This window comes from Urocitellus parryii, chromosome 11 (genome assembly GCF_045843805.1).
Source record: "Urocitellus parryii isolate mUroPar1 chromosome 11, mUroPar1.hap1, whole genome shotgun sequence".
Taxonomy (NCBI): domain Eukaryota; kingdom Metazoa; phylum Chordata; class Mammalia; order Rodentia; family Sciuridae; genus Urocitellus; species Urocitellus parryii.
The window spans coordinates 44,160,420-44,176,689 of record NC_135541.1 but is presented as its reverse complement, the minus strand read 5'-3'; the positions used below and the strand labels follow the sequence as shown (position 1 = coordinate 44,176,689).

The window sequence follows — 16,270 nt, the reverse complement described above, 5'->3', positions numbered from 1 at the left end:
AAGTGGTTGGTAGAATTTTACTTGAAAACTTGAATTTGAGGGAGAGACCACAAAAATAAATGCATTTGGGGTGGGTCAGGAAATACAAGATTTGCCCTATCCTAGAAATCCAGTAAGTATGATCTAAAAGCCCATTTGCAAATGCTTCCTACAGAATGCAGTGTTCTTCAACAATCTACTATACTGCAATATCAAAAAAAAAAAAAAAAACAGCTACAGTAATACTGGCTTTTAACTTTCCGGGCTCTCATCATTAAATCAATTTCCTATTCTCAGCTAACAAGCACATTGGATTTGATATTGTACTATAAACCAGTTTCTTACTTATCAAAGAGAAATGACAAGAAACCAAGGAACTGTTTTTCCACATTTATTCCCCTGTCATCCTTGACCTAAGGTCAAAAAAGATGGGTTATAACTGCTTAAGAATCTGGTATATTTATTTTTTCAATCTTCAGAATAGTGCATGAAGCTATTAAAGAATAAGAAGATAACTTTCTTCTAGGACATACTTTCAGAGATAAAAGTATTAGTATAACAAACTAAAACTGATGTACACAAATTCACACAAAAATATTTTATGAATACTATTAGCTAAAATGAATTCAGGTATTACTGTGTGCCCGAGATTGTGATATATTTTCTCTCATTCCTCCCCAAGACAGCTCCTGAGGTTGATGCTATCCAATCACTGGGTTGTGAGCTCTGTAAGAACCAGTATCAGCACCACAGAATCAATCAACCCTGTTAACACAGTGCCTGCTACATGGCAGGTGCACAATAAGATATTTTCTGAATGAATTTGAAAAAGCAGACGGCTGAGGCTTAGGGATGATGAGACAGAATGCTAAAATCTGTGTTCCAACATATTTTTATTTGTTTTCACCTTTTAGAAACTAGAGAATCTTTGGGGAGATGGTGAAGGGGAATTAAGTTAATTGACAAATTTAATCTTCTTGCTTTTTCCTCTCTGAATGAAGATAAAATTGCTGAGTTGCAATGAAAGGACCAAATTCAGGGCATTAAAGGAAGGAATAGGAAGGATCCAAAAAGACAGGCTAATATTTATTTATTTATTTATTTATTTATTTATTTATTTATTTATTTGCGTCTTTGTTTATTATTTAGGAGAGCTCCTCCAGCCCCCAACCTGATAGAAAGATACCTGAAGTTTCTGTCCACAAGGTAGGAAATGTGATTGAATTAACAGTTAACTATTTGCCATGCTGCATCATTGTGATATCATTAAAAAGATAAATTTGGTCTCTATCATCAATTCTTAAAACAGAGCTAACATACTTGCAATTCCCAATTCCCTACATCCATCTATTGTTCTAATGTTTAGTCTCTGACCCTGTCCCTGACACGGAGCAGCTATCTTGGGATTTCCTGGGAACATGTTTTGTTCTAAGGCGGCATATTTTTCTTGGTTTTTGGTTCAGGGGATTGAACACAGGGTCTTGAGTGCTAGGCAAGTATTCTACTAAAGAGCTACACTCCCAGCCCCAGGCAATGCTTGGTAGGTTCCTAGATAGAGGGAGGCTGGTCAACAGAAAGACCAAGCCACGATTAAAAGCTTTAAATTTTCAGCCTTTCTGATGGGTAGAAAGCTAGAGATGGAGTTAATGATGGATCATGCCTATGTGGTAAAAACCAATTCAAACATTCTTGAACTAAGACAGGCCTGGTGATGTGTGCCTACAGTCCTCGCACTTGGGAGGCTAAAGAGGAAAGATCACTTGAGCCCAAAGTTTGAGACCAGCCTGGACAACATAGTAAGATATTTTCTCAAAAACAGAAACAAAAACAAAATCCCTGGACTACAGGGTTTGGAAAGCTTTGGGGTTGTTGAACACAGGGAGGTACCTGGAGGATACTGTGCCCAGAAAGGGCATGGAAGCTCTGCCCCACTTGCCACACTCTGCTCTATGCATCTTTTCTATGGGGCTATTCATTAGTGTCCTTTGTAATATCATTTATAATAAATGGGTAGGCATTAAGTGTATCTCTGATTTCTGTGAGATGCTCTGGCAAATTAATCAAATCAAAGAAAAGGAGAGCATGGGAGCCCCTAATTTATGGCTGGTGAATGAGGAGTATAGGGCATAACCTGGGACTTGTGAATAACATCTGCAGTGGCAGGACCCAGTCTTGTGGGAGTGTGACCTGTGGAATTTCCACTGTCTCCAGGTAGACAGTGTCAGAACTGAAATTAATTCTAGGATGTGCATTTGTGTTCACTGGGGAACTGTTTGTGTTTTTCTTCTTTCAATACATCTGGCATCTGTTGGTGTTGTGGTGACGGTGTTAAGAGAAGCATTGTGCTATACCTCTTCTAAAACACAATTACCACCCAAAGAACTGGGTTTTTCAGGTCTAGTGCTCATCCCCTTGTATCGTGTTGATCTTTACGCTTGGCCTGTAAGATACTCATTACTCTGCAGGTATTGTTTGTTATCATCTAATCAAATGCCAGATGGAGAGATAAAACATCAGTGCTCCTGTTAGTCTAGATTCTACAGGAAATTCCATCTTGAGTCTTAATAAGGTAGAATCTTCATGTTCCAAATTATCACCTCTGGAGTGTTTCCATGTATGATGCCAGGAAGTCTGTGTCTAGATATGAATAACAAGTAGAGAGGCTTAATAGACATGATTCCCTAAAGACTAGAACATCATGCATTGGGAATTTCGTGGATCTAAACAAATGGAGCACAATGGTTTGACTGTGGTTCGTCCTATCCAAAACTCATGCTGATACTTAATCTCAATATTAGGAGATAGGATTAGATAAGACCTTTAAGGGTGATTAGGGCTCTGCCCTCATGCACTGGTTAATCCATTCATGCTACTGGTAGATGAATAGGTTATCTTAACAGTGTGTCTGGCTGGGACTGGTGGCGCATGCCTGTAATCCCAGTAGCTTGGGAGGCTGAGGCAGGGGGATCTTGAGTTCAAAGCCAATCTCAGCAGAAGTGAGGTTCTAAGCAAATCAGCGAGACCCTGTCTCTAAATAAAATATAAAATAGGGTTGGGATGTGGTTCAGTGATCGAGTGCCCCCAAGTTTAATCTCCAGTGCCAAAAGAAAAAAAAAAAAAAGTGAGTCTGTTATGAAAGCTAGCTTGGCTTCATTTCTAGAATGCTGTGCCATCTCAGGACTCTGCCAGCAAGGCTATCACTAGATGTGGCCCTTCAACCTTGGACCAGAACCATGAGTCCAAATAAATCTCATTTCTTTATAACTCAGTCTGTGGTATTGTGTTATTTGCAACAGAAAACAGACTAAAACATGACATGTTTGTCAACGGAACACCATAGGGAACACAGTACATGTCAATGGTTATAGTATGAGTCTTGGGGTCTGTTAATTCTGGGTTATTATTCAAACTTAAGACACTTGGTTCTATAATATTAGGCATATTACTTACTCATAAAATGGGAATAGTAATAGTACTGACCATAGAGGGCTCTAAAGAACATTGAATACAAATGTGTAGGATATATAGGTACAGTGTTAACAATAACTCAGTAAATTAGCTCTCACTTTTATCATGATTATCAGTTTAGCCTCATCTCTAAGAAATTCTCTAAAAAGTTGCCAAAGGAAAAACTTAAAGCAATGAATTGTATTAACTATAATTATACTAATTATATTCACTAATGAACAAGTCACCTTTGACTTATTTATTAAATAATTCTTCTAGTTAGTGTGTCTACCAGTGTGGGTCTCCTTCATGATGCTATGTTACAAAAGAACAGGAACAGCAAAGCCATCCCACAAGTGACGTCTTTGTAGAAACAGATTTTAAGTGGGGAGAAGCTGCTGACATTTGACAGGTGAGGCCGATTGTCTCACAGTTGCATCTGACCAGCTTTCCCTCCAGATATGATTAGGCAAATTATGGATTTACTGTAAATTCTACTCTGAGTTGTACTGTAAATTCTGAGTTGGAATCTGGGGAGGAAATCCTTTATTTCAAGTAAGCAGTCTGAAACTCAGTGTCCCTGTGACTAGCCTCTCCTAAATGTCCAAATATGGGGGCATTTTTTCTAAGAAACCTTAAAGCAGAGTGACTAAAAAAGAGCTAAAAAGTCTAACTGCCAGATATTGAATCCCAGCACAATTATTTAATACTTTGTGACTTCAGTGGTGAAAGAGATTCCTGTGTCTGGCAGTAAGTATATATTGGCTGTTAACTTTTATTATTATTATATTTTAAATTCTGGAGTGCAAAGACCTCTTCAACTATCTGAATGAAGGAACTTGATGTATTTGTCTTTTTCTATTTGGCAGCGCTGGGGAATGACCCGAGGACTTAACCCATAGTAGGCTGAGCTACATCTCCAACCCTATTCATTTCTTTTTTATGTCTGGTCCTGACAATCAAAAACTGGTAGCCAAAAGAATGAGTGACCCAGCAAGCAAATGAATATCAAACTAAGAGAAACTCAGAAGACCTGACTTTAAATTTAAGAAAATAAGAATAATCTTTTCAGGTTATTGATGAAATCATCTAAAGAGTAATATCAGAAGATTAGTCTTCTCCTTAGCTTCTTTGAGTTCTATTCTATTCCTATATAATGAACCTTCACGGTCTTAACCCACATCACCAACCTGACAGGCATTAACTACTTCTGACAAATTCACAGGCTTCTGTTGGCTCTAAAAACTTCCCCCTAAGTAACAAACAGTTATGCTTATGGTTTATTCCAACCCCAAAGATAACTGGGTCTTGCACATGCTAAGTAAGATTTTACCCTTGAGCTATTCTCTCAGCCCCAGTCCTGTGCTTTTCATGTTTCCATGAAATTTTTACTTAAGGAGTCTTAAAATAGTTTCTGAGATTAGTCTCTCTTCAAGCAGCAAATAGTATTCGAAACAGTATTTTCTATTCTTGTTTTGAAAAATTGTTTTAAATATTTGAAGAAAATATAATTTGTCAACATACTTCCCCTTTACTTCATTTTCCGAACCTCTCCACATAACCAAAAGAGAATTCAACACATAAGCCTCTCACCTCTAACAGTTCATCTCCAATTCGCATTCGTCCGTCCATTGCAGCGGGTCCTTCTGGGTTAATTCCTACTACAAATATACTCATCCGTGTCCTGTCTTTATTGCCGGCAAGGCTGAGTCCCAGCCCATTCTTATCCTTTTCAAGTTCAATAATGTGCAGTTCTCCAGGTAGGTCTGCATACCTTTGCCTGATTTTTTCTGTGAGGGGAGAGAAAAAGTAAGTTAAAAAATTAAATAGAGCAGTTGAATCTGTATTATGGAGACACCAGCATTTCCCTGGCGTTCTCCTCTCCAAGGGTTACTCTTTCAGAATGAAGTAATTCAGGGTAGTGCTTAGTTTGGATCTGAAATGACCCTCAGAGGCCCATAGGTTAAAGGCTCGGTTCCCCACTAGTAGCACTACCTATAGGTGGTGGAATCTTTGAGAGGCAGGGCCTTGTTTGTGGAAGTTAGGTCATCGGGGACAGCCCCTGGAAGGGGAAATTGGGACCCAAGTCCCTGCCTCTCTCTCTTTTATTTCCTGGTCACCATTAGGTGAGCAAAACCTCCACTATGTGTTCCCATCATGATACATTGTGCTGCTACAGGCCTTAAAGTAAGGGGCCAAGTGACCATGGACTGAAACCTCTGAAGCTTTGAGCCAAAATAAAAATTTCCTCCTTATAAGTTGATTACCTTGGGTATATATAGTCAGCATGGCCTAAGAAGTTCAGCTCAACCATAAAATCCTCATGTTGTTCTGGTTCGTACTGGCCTAGACTTTCCATGGATGGATTTCTTATTTAAGATGGTCAATACACTGGGAATTCTAGCCTCCTCATTGCCTCCAGATAGGGGGAAACAAAGGCTATTTCCTGAGCAAGCAAATAAAATGTTGGATCTTGAAGACACAATGCTTCCTCAGTCATGGCTTCTACTTCATGCATTCATGGTCCAGCAGGAAAGAAAGTCAACAATTTATTCTAAAATACACTGAAAACATATTTACCCTAAAATATATTCTTGGCATAATGAATCCCACTATTATATATCATGACAAAACAATAAAAATAAAAAATACATACATTCTTTATACAAAGGGTACAAAATAACATTGGGTTAGGTGAACAAAAACAAGGAAATTAGGGATGTTGGTTTTGCTGTTGGATCTAAACGCAATCCACAAATCTCACACTTACTCAGTATCCACAAGTCTATACAATGTTTTATCTTTACTTCTCTGACTCTAAAATGGGCATGATACTATTCGTTTCCGGGATGTTGGGGAAAATTAAATAAAGTACACACTGAAGGACTTAACTGTCCACAGTTGGCAAGTGTTCCTTTTTCTCATCTCGTGTCTTACCCTCCTACCTCTCTCTCCTTTATGGTCTAACCTACATTTTAGGATTTGGCCTGCTACATCTCCCCTGTGCTGGTTCAGTGCAACAAGCCACACTACAGGACCTGCTTAAGGCAGGTCTTTCGGCCCATGAGGCTCAGGCTGGGTGTGTCCCCGAGCCTCGAGACTACGTGAATACTGAGGTTTGCAGCCATGGTCTCATCTGCTGCATAACAAATTGCTAGATTCCAACCTTCCTGGAACTTTCCATGTTCAGTCTAATACTTCACTTATATTATGGTGACCCTCTAAAGAGGGGACCTTGCTAATTAAAAGCTTAAATCAAATAATTAGTCTTAAGGTAGAGGAGAAAGGAAGACAGCCTCCTCCATTGTATCACTTTATCAACCTTAACAAACATGGTTTTATGAGCAAGTAGATAAACTTAAATCTGTAAAAACAATTCCATGCATAGATTTATATTACAAGAACTAGCATAAGAGGCTGCTTATTTAAGATAGAGATTATATCCGTCTGCTTTAGAAGGATTTTGAAGAGAAAGAACTTGCAAGGACAGCTTGTTAATAAGAAACATGTAGCAAAATACAGTAAAACAAAGGACTTGTAATGTCATAAAACTGTCCTCTACATAGGAAAAACATTAAGTTGTATTCACAGTGAGGTAAATTACCCCAACACATTTTTGTTTTTCAGCTACCAAGAACAAGATGCTAGCTGGGAACTTTAGTAAACAAAGATCTACATTATCCTCAAGATCTTTGCACAGCGCCAATAACACAACAGATATTAAACAACTTCAATTACTTAAATGAAAGGTCTGACTACCACAATTCCTGGGCACCGAGAAAAATTAATTTATTAGTGAATGAAGTTAGTGAATAAGTACTACATCAATTGTGGTAGTGATAATTGCTTTTAGAATTCAAAGACTAATATGGCTTTAAAAGATTTCTTGGAAGACTCAGAATTTGATCACGAGAAGACTCCTGGTGGGTGAGAAGGGAAGAGAAAAAGCACATGAGCAGGTGGGGTGAGGAGGGAATGAGGCGGCTCTGGTGGGCTACAAATTGGAATCTCTTTGGGTTAGTGGTGGGTGATAAGAAATAAGACTGAAAGGTAAAAAGGTTAATCGATAGATTGTGTCCAGCAATAATACTGCAGTTTAGGGGTTGTGCACAGGTGCTTTGGGGTAGAGATGGGGCCTTGAGAGAGATTTGATTAAAGACCATTTCCCCAGAGCACTTACACTTGGCTGCTTTGTTTATTGGACTTAAAGGGCAAACTGGTTAAGGAATAATATCAAAGCTAAGAAAAGACCATGAGACAAGCATTTTAACACACCTCTTTCGGAAAATAATAAGGTAGAAAATGTTTCTAAGAAAGATACTGAAGACTTTAATAAGACAATAAGCTCAAGGTAACAGATAAAAGAATTCTACAATTTAGACACACAAAATGCATTTTGGAAAATCACACAAAGAACAATTATAGAAATGGACTGTGTTTCTGGGGCTGGGGATGTGGCTCAAGCGGTAGCGCGCTCGCCTGGCATGCGTGCGGCCCGGGTTCGATCCTCAGCACCACATACCAACAAAGATGTTGTGTCCGCCGAGAACTAAGAAATAAATATTAAAAATTCTCTCTCTACCTCTCTCTCTATCCCCTCTCTCTCTAAAAAAAAAAAAAAAAAAAAAGAAATGGACTGTGTTATTTGGCCATAAAAGAAATTTCAGTAACTCTCAAAGAATCAGTATCAGACAGATTTCTGTTCTTGGAATATGGGACAATAAAACCCAAACACTACAAGTTAGTAATAAAAAAGATAAGTTTAGAAATAAATTAATATTAGTAAAAAGTCCAAGATATAAGAAGGAAATTGAGAAATACAGTATTTACAATTGAAAAAAAAATAATTGTAGATATCAAACCTTTGAGAGAGACAATACACAACACAGAAGGCTATTCACAATTTTGAATTATTCATCACAAAACAAGAAAAATGTAAGAAATGATAAGTTCAGCATTATACCCAAGAAGTTGGAAAAAGAACAATAGAGGAATTACAAAGAAAAAAGAAGAAAACAGCAAAGAGAATCTATTAATCATAATAGCAATTATCAATTTTTTTGTAATCTAACTTTGGAACATAACGTGAAGAATGGTATCCCAGGAATTCAAAGAGTTAAAAAATCGGGACACTTTTTCAAGAAAAATTACCATATTAGTAAACTAAAGGAGAAAGTTCAAAGATTATACCAACAAATGCAGAAAACCATTGGATTACTACTCCTATTTAAGATTCAAAATGAAACTTTTCATAAAACAGTACAGAAAGGTACTTTTTGCATTTAAATTTACAGATAGGAAATAAAACACAGCAAGATACTTTCAGTAATTTAAACCAACAAAATTAATATGCAGGGAAGTTCTACAGATAAAGCTTAAAAAGATGCAAACTCAACAGAAATCTGGCCAAAGCATTCATACTCAAAAGTTTCATAGATATGTGAAGAAATGCTCAGATTAGTAAGTTCAGAAGTGCAGATTAAAATGAAATATCAAAATATTAAGTGAGACAGTAAGTAAATGAGATATTAAAATGAGACATGTCAGACTGGCAAATATGAAAACTGGATTATTAAGACTTAGAGGAGGCAGAAAGATATGCACGGTGGCTGGGAGTGATGATTTAGTGTCTATGCTTCAGTTATGTCGAGGTTTTAAACATCCTAAGTCGATGACAAAGCTCCCTCTTCTTCTTAAATTTGTCTATCTTGTGGAAAATTGAGACTTAGGAAAGTGAGTAAAGCTTCCTCCATGTTGATTTGAAAAAAGCTACACAGCCCCTTGGGAAGCAGGAGGACCATTCTCCCATAGGTTCTCTTCTCTAAGTGACGCATGCTGAGGAGTCCCCCACACTTCTGCAAAAAGTGCAAAGAAACACCACCGGATTGAGTGCTGTCCCAAGGGAAGTAAGCCAGAGAGGCAGCTTTAAAACCATGTGATAGTCAAGTGTGAAATCAAAATTCTTTCAGTAGCTCAGTTAGGGAAGATGAAAAAGTTCTGGGGCTGGATGGCAGGGGTGGTTGCACCATGTGAATGAACTCAACGGCACTGAAAGATACAGTTAAAATGAAAATTTTTAAATGTGTATTTTACCATAACAGGGGTTGGGGGAAGCCTGTCATTAAAATACCCTCAAAAACTTGGTACCTTTATTTATATCTCTTCAATGGATAGAATTAGAGATTTATCCTCACTTTGAAACCACCAGCTTTATTTTTCTGGTCAATGTTTTTAATGACATTATTATGATCCTATTTATTCAATGAACGGTTATTTGCTGAATTCAAATTCATGGCAGGCTTGTGAAACACAGGGACTAATAACTAAATTTGTTTTCTAGGACCTCAAAATCTATCAGCAGGGACAAGTGTACATAGGACTAACTCTAATTTGTAGAGATGAGAGCAATGAGAAAAATGCCAATAGTTGAAGACACCCATCCATTTCAGTGAATCATCAGGAAAACCAACTGATGTCTGCAAACTGCCTGAATATTAGATACTGTGGCCAAATTGCAATCTGTTGGTCAGCTATATCTTGTGCTGCACAACGTCAAAGCCTCATTAACATTTCCACAATTCTGCATCTGGCTTGTTCCAGTGTCATTTTCCTAAATGCTAACAAATGAGTTGTTTGGCTTTCCTTAACTTCATTTTATTGTTTTTTTCCCCTCATCTTCTGCAGGAAATGAGGTAAGCTAAATGAATAGAAACTCAGGAAAAAAAAAAAAAGCAAACCCTGGAACATTAAAGATGAGCATATTTGCATAGTTATGAAATTTTACTAACAATATATGGAAGACTTGCTAAGTTGCAGAAACTATGCCAATATCTTTCAATTAATTTTCTTTCCTTTAAAAACCATCTTACCAGGTAAGATCAATCCAATCTGCATTCCAGATGTGGGACATAAGGCTGATGTTGAATCACTTGCCAAAAGTCCCTACATAGTCATTGATACAATAATGATGCAAACCCAGTTCTTTGCATTTGTTTTCACAGTATTATCTGAAAGTATCTTTCTAGATTTTTTACTTCCTTCTACTTTTCTCTCCTTGAATATAAACCCCATGAGGGTCTACCTCACAGCTGTCTTGAGCATCTACAACAGTGCCTGGCACACATCAAGTTCAGTCTAAAACTGTTGAAAGCATAAATAAATGATGTCCATTCATTGCTAGGCCATGCTGTTCCAACTCCTTCCAGTAATTCAGAAAACCTGTTTGAGACCTAGAATCACAAAATACATACATTTTTTCCAAAGACAATGCATTCCTTCAATTAAAGGTAGAAGAAATTTCTTCTCTAGATTTCACAGTTAATAAAGCCCATTAGTGCTATTAGAAAACAAATTACTATGTGTACATTTTCTTTAAAAATCCACTCTATTGGGGCTGGAGCATACAGCTCAGTGGTAAAGACATGCTTAGCATGTGCAAAGCCCTAGGTTTTCAATCCCCAGCAACCTCTGAAAATAAAGAAATAAATACACTAAAATAGACTCTTGAACTGAAGAGACTCAAAACGCAAATAAGGCTTACAATTTCTCATTTTTCAGTGAAACATAAAACACAAAGAACAACAAGACAGTACAAATACCACATGCTCTGTAACACATGCTTCAGTTGAATTTGTATTATTAATGCTTTCAGGCCTCAGAATTTGGGCTATCCTATTATTTTATTTAGACTCATAGCTGGAAGAGGTTTAAAATAAGTTCCACTCCTCAAATTGATTGCTATATTTTCCTGATCTCATGAAATCAGAGACTTTTAATTCAGGCAAAATGAACTAAGACATCATGTAATGTTACAATCTCTTACAGTCCCACACCTACTTATGCATTCTACTTTATAGATAAAGAAATGACTGAACAATGAAGATCTCTTATAAGGTTATATAGGCAATTTATAGCCAGAAATTAAGTCTCCTAGTATGTACCTCAATGATTTTTCCATCAAATCATGTCACATTTTTATGTGTTTTTGTTTGTTTGTTGTGTGTATACGTGTGTGTGTGTGTGTGGTGCTGGGGATGGATCCTAAAGACCTCAGGCCTACTGGGCCTATCTGAACTACATCCTCATCGCCTCCAATAACATTTTTTTTTTTTTTTTGGAGGGGATAGGGGGGTAACCAGGGATTGAAGCCAGAGGGGCTTAACCACTGAACCATATCCTCAGCCCTTTTTATTTTTTTTTTTAAAGAGAGAGTGAGAGAGGGGAGAGAGGGAGAGAGGGGAGAGAGAGAGAGAGGGAGAGAGAGAGAGAGAGAGAGAGAGAGAGAGAGAGAGAGAATTTTTAATATTTATTTTCTAGTTCTCGGCAGACACAACATCTTTGTTGGTATGTGGTGCTGAGGATCGAACCCGGGCCGCACGCATGCCAGGCGAGCGCGCTACCGCTTGAGCCACATCCCCAGCCCAGCCCTTTTTATTTTGAAATAGGGTCTCACTAAATTTCTTAGGGCCTTGCTAAATTGCTGAGGCTGGCTTTGAACTTGTGATCCTCCTTCCTCAGCTTCCTGAGCTGCTGGGATTACAGGCGTGCACCACCATGCCCAGCCCCTACAATAACATTTTTTAAAGGATTTTTTATTTGTTCTAATTAGTCATACATGACAATAGAATGCATTTTGATACAACACACATAATCCAATAACATCTATTTTTTGGTACCTGGGATTGAATTTAGGGGCATTACACCAATGAGCCATATCCCCAGCCCTATTCTATATTTTATTTAGAGACAGGGTCTCACTGAGTTGCTTTTGTTGAGGGTGGCTTTGAACTTGTGAACTTCCTGCCTCAGCCTCCCAAGCCACTAGGATTATAGGTGTATGCCACCATAACTGGCTCCTATAACATTTTAAAGGAAAAAAAAAAGACTTCAAATTTTTTCTTCAGTTTAAGAAGCTATGTTCAATGGCCCTTGTTGGACCATAATACCTCCTTACACAGCTAGATAGTCTCAGCCCACTATGTTGTCAAATATTCTCACACCTCTGCAAATGCCTCCACTTTGCAGATGAGATAACTGATGCTCAGGAAGTTGAGCCATCCAGCCAAGGTCAAGTCAAGTGTGCTGAATTCCAGGGCTGTGACCTGCTCAGCACCCCACAGCTTTCTCTTAGACCAGTAAATCTTGAATGGTAAGAGATTCTCTTAAGGGAGCTGAAACCATGGTTCCAGGGTCTAATTCCCATTGATTATTTGTCAGGCCTAGATTTATTGCAAGAATGGCTACCCTGAAGTCTCAGAAGACTCCAAATATGGCCCTTTGACCTACTGATAATTATGCTGAAGGAGACTGAAATCTCAGAAGCAGAAAGGTCTCTTCTGACCTTCTATCATCCACTCTCTCCGGATGTGGGTTGTGGGCCACAGAAACTAGAATTCCTCTCATTTCTTCACTAAAGCAGGCCATAAAGTGAAGGAAACTCCGTTTCCCTCCTCTCCTCCCTGAATACCTTCCTGTGGCAGGTATCTCGACCTATACCATCAGGGAACAAGTGAACAGGAAGCCCTTAAAAATCTGAACCAACAGCTTGTGCCAAGTTTCCCTCAGTGAAATACCATCAGATCATATGCTTTGGTCTACCATACTTCTGCATTATAGTACATAAAAATACAGTTTTCCTTGGGTTTTTAGGCATTCATTTCATTTCTTTTTTTAATTTTTTTTTTTTTTTTTTTGGTGCTAGAGGTTGAACCCAGGGCTTCAGGTGTGCTAAATAAGCACATGCTTTCCGACGAACTACACCTTCAACCTCTGGGTCTTCGTTTCTGTAGGCTCTTGTGTCACATAAAATGTTGCTTAAGTAAATTTGTTACACTTTTCTCTTATGTCTTCAGTTATAGGGGTCTCAGTCATGAACCTTATGACACCACACACACCCATTATTTATCACCCCTGGAGCTTGTAAGATAGAAATCATGGCTGTTCCAGGCAACTGAGATTCTGAGCCAGTGAGTTTCTTTGTGACAAAGTGTTCAGGTGATTCTTGTGGGTCACCATCTTTGTAACTATAGAATAATTCTCATTCAAGGAACTAATTTTTTTTTTCTACAGAGACCATGACAGTCAACCATAAAGTTCAAATTTAAGAGAGCCTATAAATGTGCTTTCCACAAGACTAATCTCATCTGGAGGTTCTCTGAGTCTCCATAATCATGACTCGGGATTAACAAGAGGTTTGTTTTGCCTGTACAGCAGAGTATTGTAGAACCTGTCATTCTCTCTCCTCCTCCACAGCTTCCCAAATCTAAAGGGTTTCCTGTTATTTTCATCACAGTTGCTTCTCTTTGGTAGGTATAACAAAAGGCTAACTAGAATTTCAAAGGGCAAAAGAAAAATAAAGTTAGTATGTGTATGAAAAACAAACTCCAATCCTCATCATTGAAAAATTAAGAGAACACCATCAGTTTATTTTCTGATTCAAAACGGAAGAGAGAAAAGCAGCAGCACTGCACCTGTGCTCGGCTGAGTCAGCACAGACTGCTCTGCAGCATCAGGGCGGGGCTCCACCATAGGGAGTCCCACACTGCAGGGCCTTTGCTCTAGGGGCTGCAGGCCATCGTTTCCATGGCAACCAATGGGATGGGGAGGGAAGAAAATGTATGAAGAAGAGTTTTCTTAAAATTAATTAAAACTATTTTAAAGAGGTGGGGTGTTCTGGTTTGGATATGAGGTGCCTCCCCGCCCCTGCCAGCTCATGAGACAGACAATGAAGGAACATAAGGAGGTGAAATGATTTGATGATGAAAGCTGGAACCTAATCAGTGGATCATTCATTTGATGAATTACTGGTTTGAAAGGACTACCATACCAGGTTGTAACTGTAGGCAGGTAGGGTGTGGCTGGAGGAAACAGGTCACTGGGGGCATGCCGTTGGGAATTAATTATATATCTTATCCCCAGCTCCTTGTGCTCTGGGTCACAACAGCTGTGAACTGAGTAGCTTTCCTCTGCATGCCTTCCACCATGATGCTCTTGCTCAGTTCAGGCCCAGAGCAATGGAATCAGCCCACTATGGATGACATCTCTGAAACTTGTGAGCCCCAAATTAAACTTTTCCTCCTTTAAATTGTTCCTGTTGGGTATTTTGGTCACATGACAAAAGTTGACCTACACAAGGGGTAAAGAGTATTCTTTTACTTAAAGCCAATAGGATTTTCCCCTAGAATTAAGATACAAACAAACAAACAAATCCAAAGGACCTATATTTTGTTTTCCATACACAAAAACACATGCAAACACCACACATGTCCATCTATAAATATATAAATACTAGCTTTTAGCAACAAAATATTATAAGTGTTATAATGATTCAGAGTTTTACCACAGCTGTTTTTGTTTTCCTGGGAAACGTTTCTAATAGCCAATCTTTACACTGACTTCTGTTGACTTTCCATGGGCTTCACAACACTCCACATCCAAAGATGGCACCTTAGCAACTGAGAAAGAGCAGAAGCAGGAGGTCACTCTTACCTCCTTCTCTTCTTCCCTGAAACAGGCCTTAAAAACTAGAAAAGATTTTTCTGATCTTCCCCTATAGCATGTTATAAGATTCTCACATAGTGGGCAGAACACCTTTCTTTCAAGAGACACAGAAAAGGATCCGAACAAACAGGCCTGCCAAATAACCCCTCGGTTATTATCATTAGATCATGACCCTTCTGTCCATCACACTTGGGCATTTCTACATCTAACCTATCATAAACAATACACAAGTTTACTTCTTCCTTTGGGACTTTATTTCCTTATGAAGACTCCCATGTCACATCAAACATGTATTAAACTGTGTTTTTCTCTTTTTAACGTGTCTTCTATTATAGGGCCTCAGACATGAACCTAAGATGGAAAGCAAAGACATTTAATTTCCCCTACACTTCTACAGTGTGCAAGTCAAATGGCAGTAGTTAATATTTCAAATAACCCCATCAGTTTCCCATTTCTTTTAAAAAAAAAAACTTGAAAATCTGAGAGAAGCAGATAAGCAACCTACTTCTTTCTACATCAGGTATCCCTGAATGAACAGTGGACTAGAATAAATGGACAGAAAAGAGAATGAACAGTGGACTAGAATAAATAGAGACTTTTGACCATTCTTCTCTTTTGAATCCTTTGAAAATATGCTTGTTTTAAACATGGATTTTCTAGTCTCGTGACAATGTTATCTGAAGAAAGGAATCCCAAGTTGCTCATAATTCTCAATCAAAGCATCAGTGCCTTTTCCTTGTTGGAGAAAGCCAATAAGATTTCTCCAGTAGGTCTCAGAGTGTTTCCTCTCATCATAGGATATTATGTGTTGCTAAGTAACAGAGCCTTTCTCCCATGAAAGAAGCTTAATTCAAGTCATTGCCCAGTATTATAATAGCAAATGCTCAACACACTGGAATAATGACTCAGTACAATTTCAGAAGCATTTAGTTACTCAGTCTATTTCCAAATAACAAGAAAAATTTGGTACAGAGAAAATATTTTGAACCATTTTTCCCATACAGTGGGTACAATAATGCCACATAAAAAATCAGGTATGACAAACATCTCAAACTAATTTTTCTTATGCATTAACCAACTTTTAATTCTCTGATAGTACATGCAAATTTGAGAAGTAAAAATATGTGAAGCAAAACCATAGCAAATCAGAGGAAAGAACATATGAACTCAAACAAGAAGGAGCAAATCTTAAGTGAATATTCAGATCAAATAGAAAAAATAATGAAGCTACATTTGATATTACAACACAGCAAACTTTTCCCTCTAGTAGTTATTTTTGTCAGTATACAAACTTGATAATATCATGAACTGACAGAGAGATTAACAATTAAAATAAAATCATGGA

At 38.1% G+C, this 16,270-nt stretch overlaps 1 protein-coding gene across 1 annotated transcript in view; it reads right to left on the bottom strand.

Moving 5' to 3' along the window:
- The window catches only part of Patj (PATJ crumbs cell polarity complex component), a 331,415-nt gene that overhangs the window by 135,681 nt on the left and 179,464 nt on the right, over positions 1 to 16,270 (bottom strand). Inside the window, exon 28 of the mRNA XM_026407227.2 lies at positions 5,020 to 5,216. Coding sequence (XP_026263012.2) covers positions 5,020 to 5,216 — 197 coding nt within the window. The remainder of the gene's footprint in view (positions 1 to 5,019; positions 5,217 to 16,270) is intronic.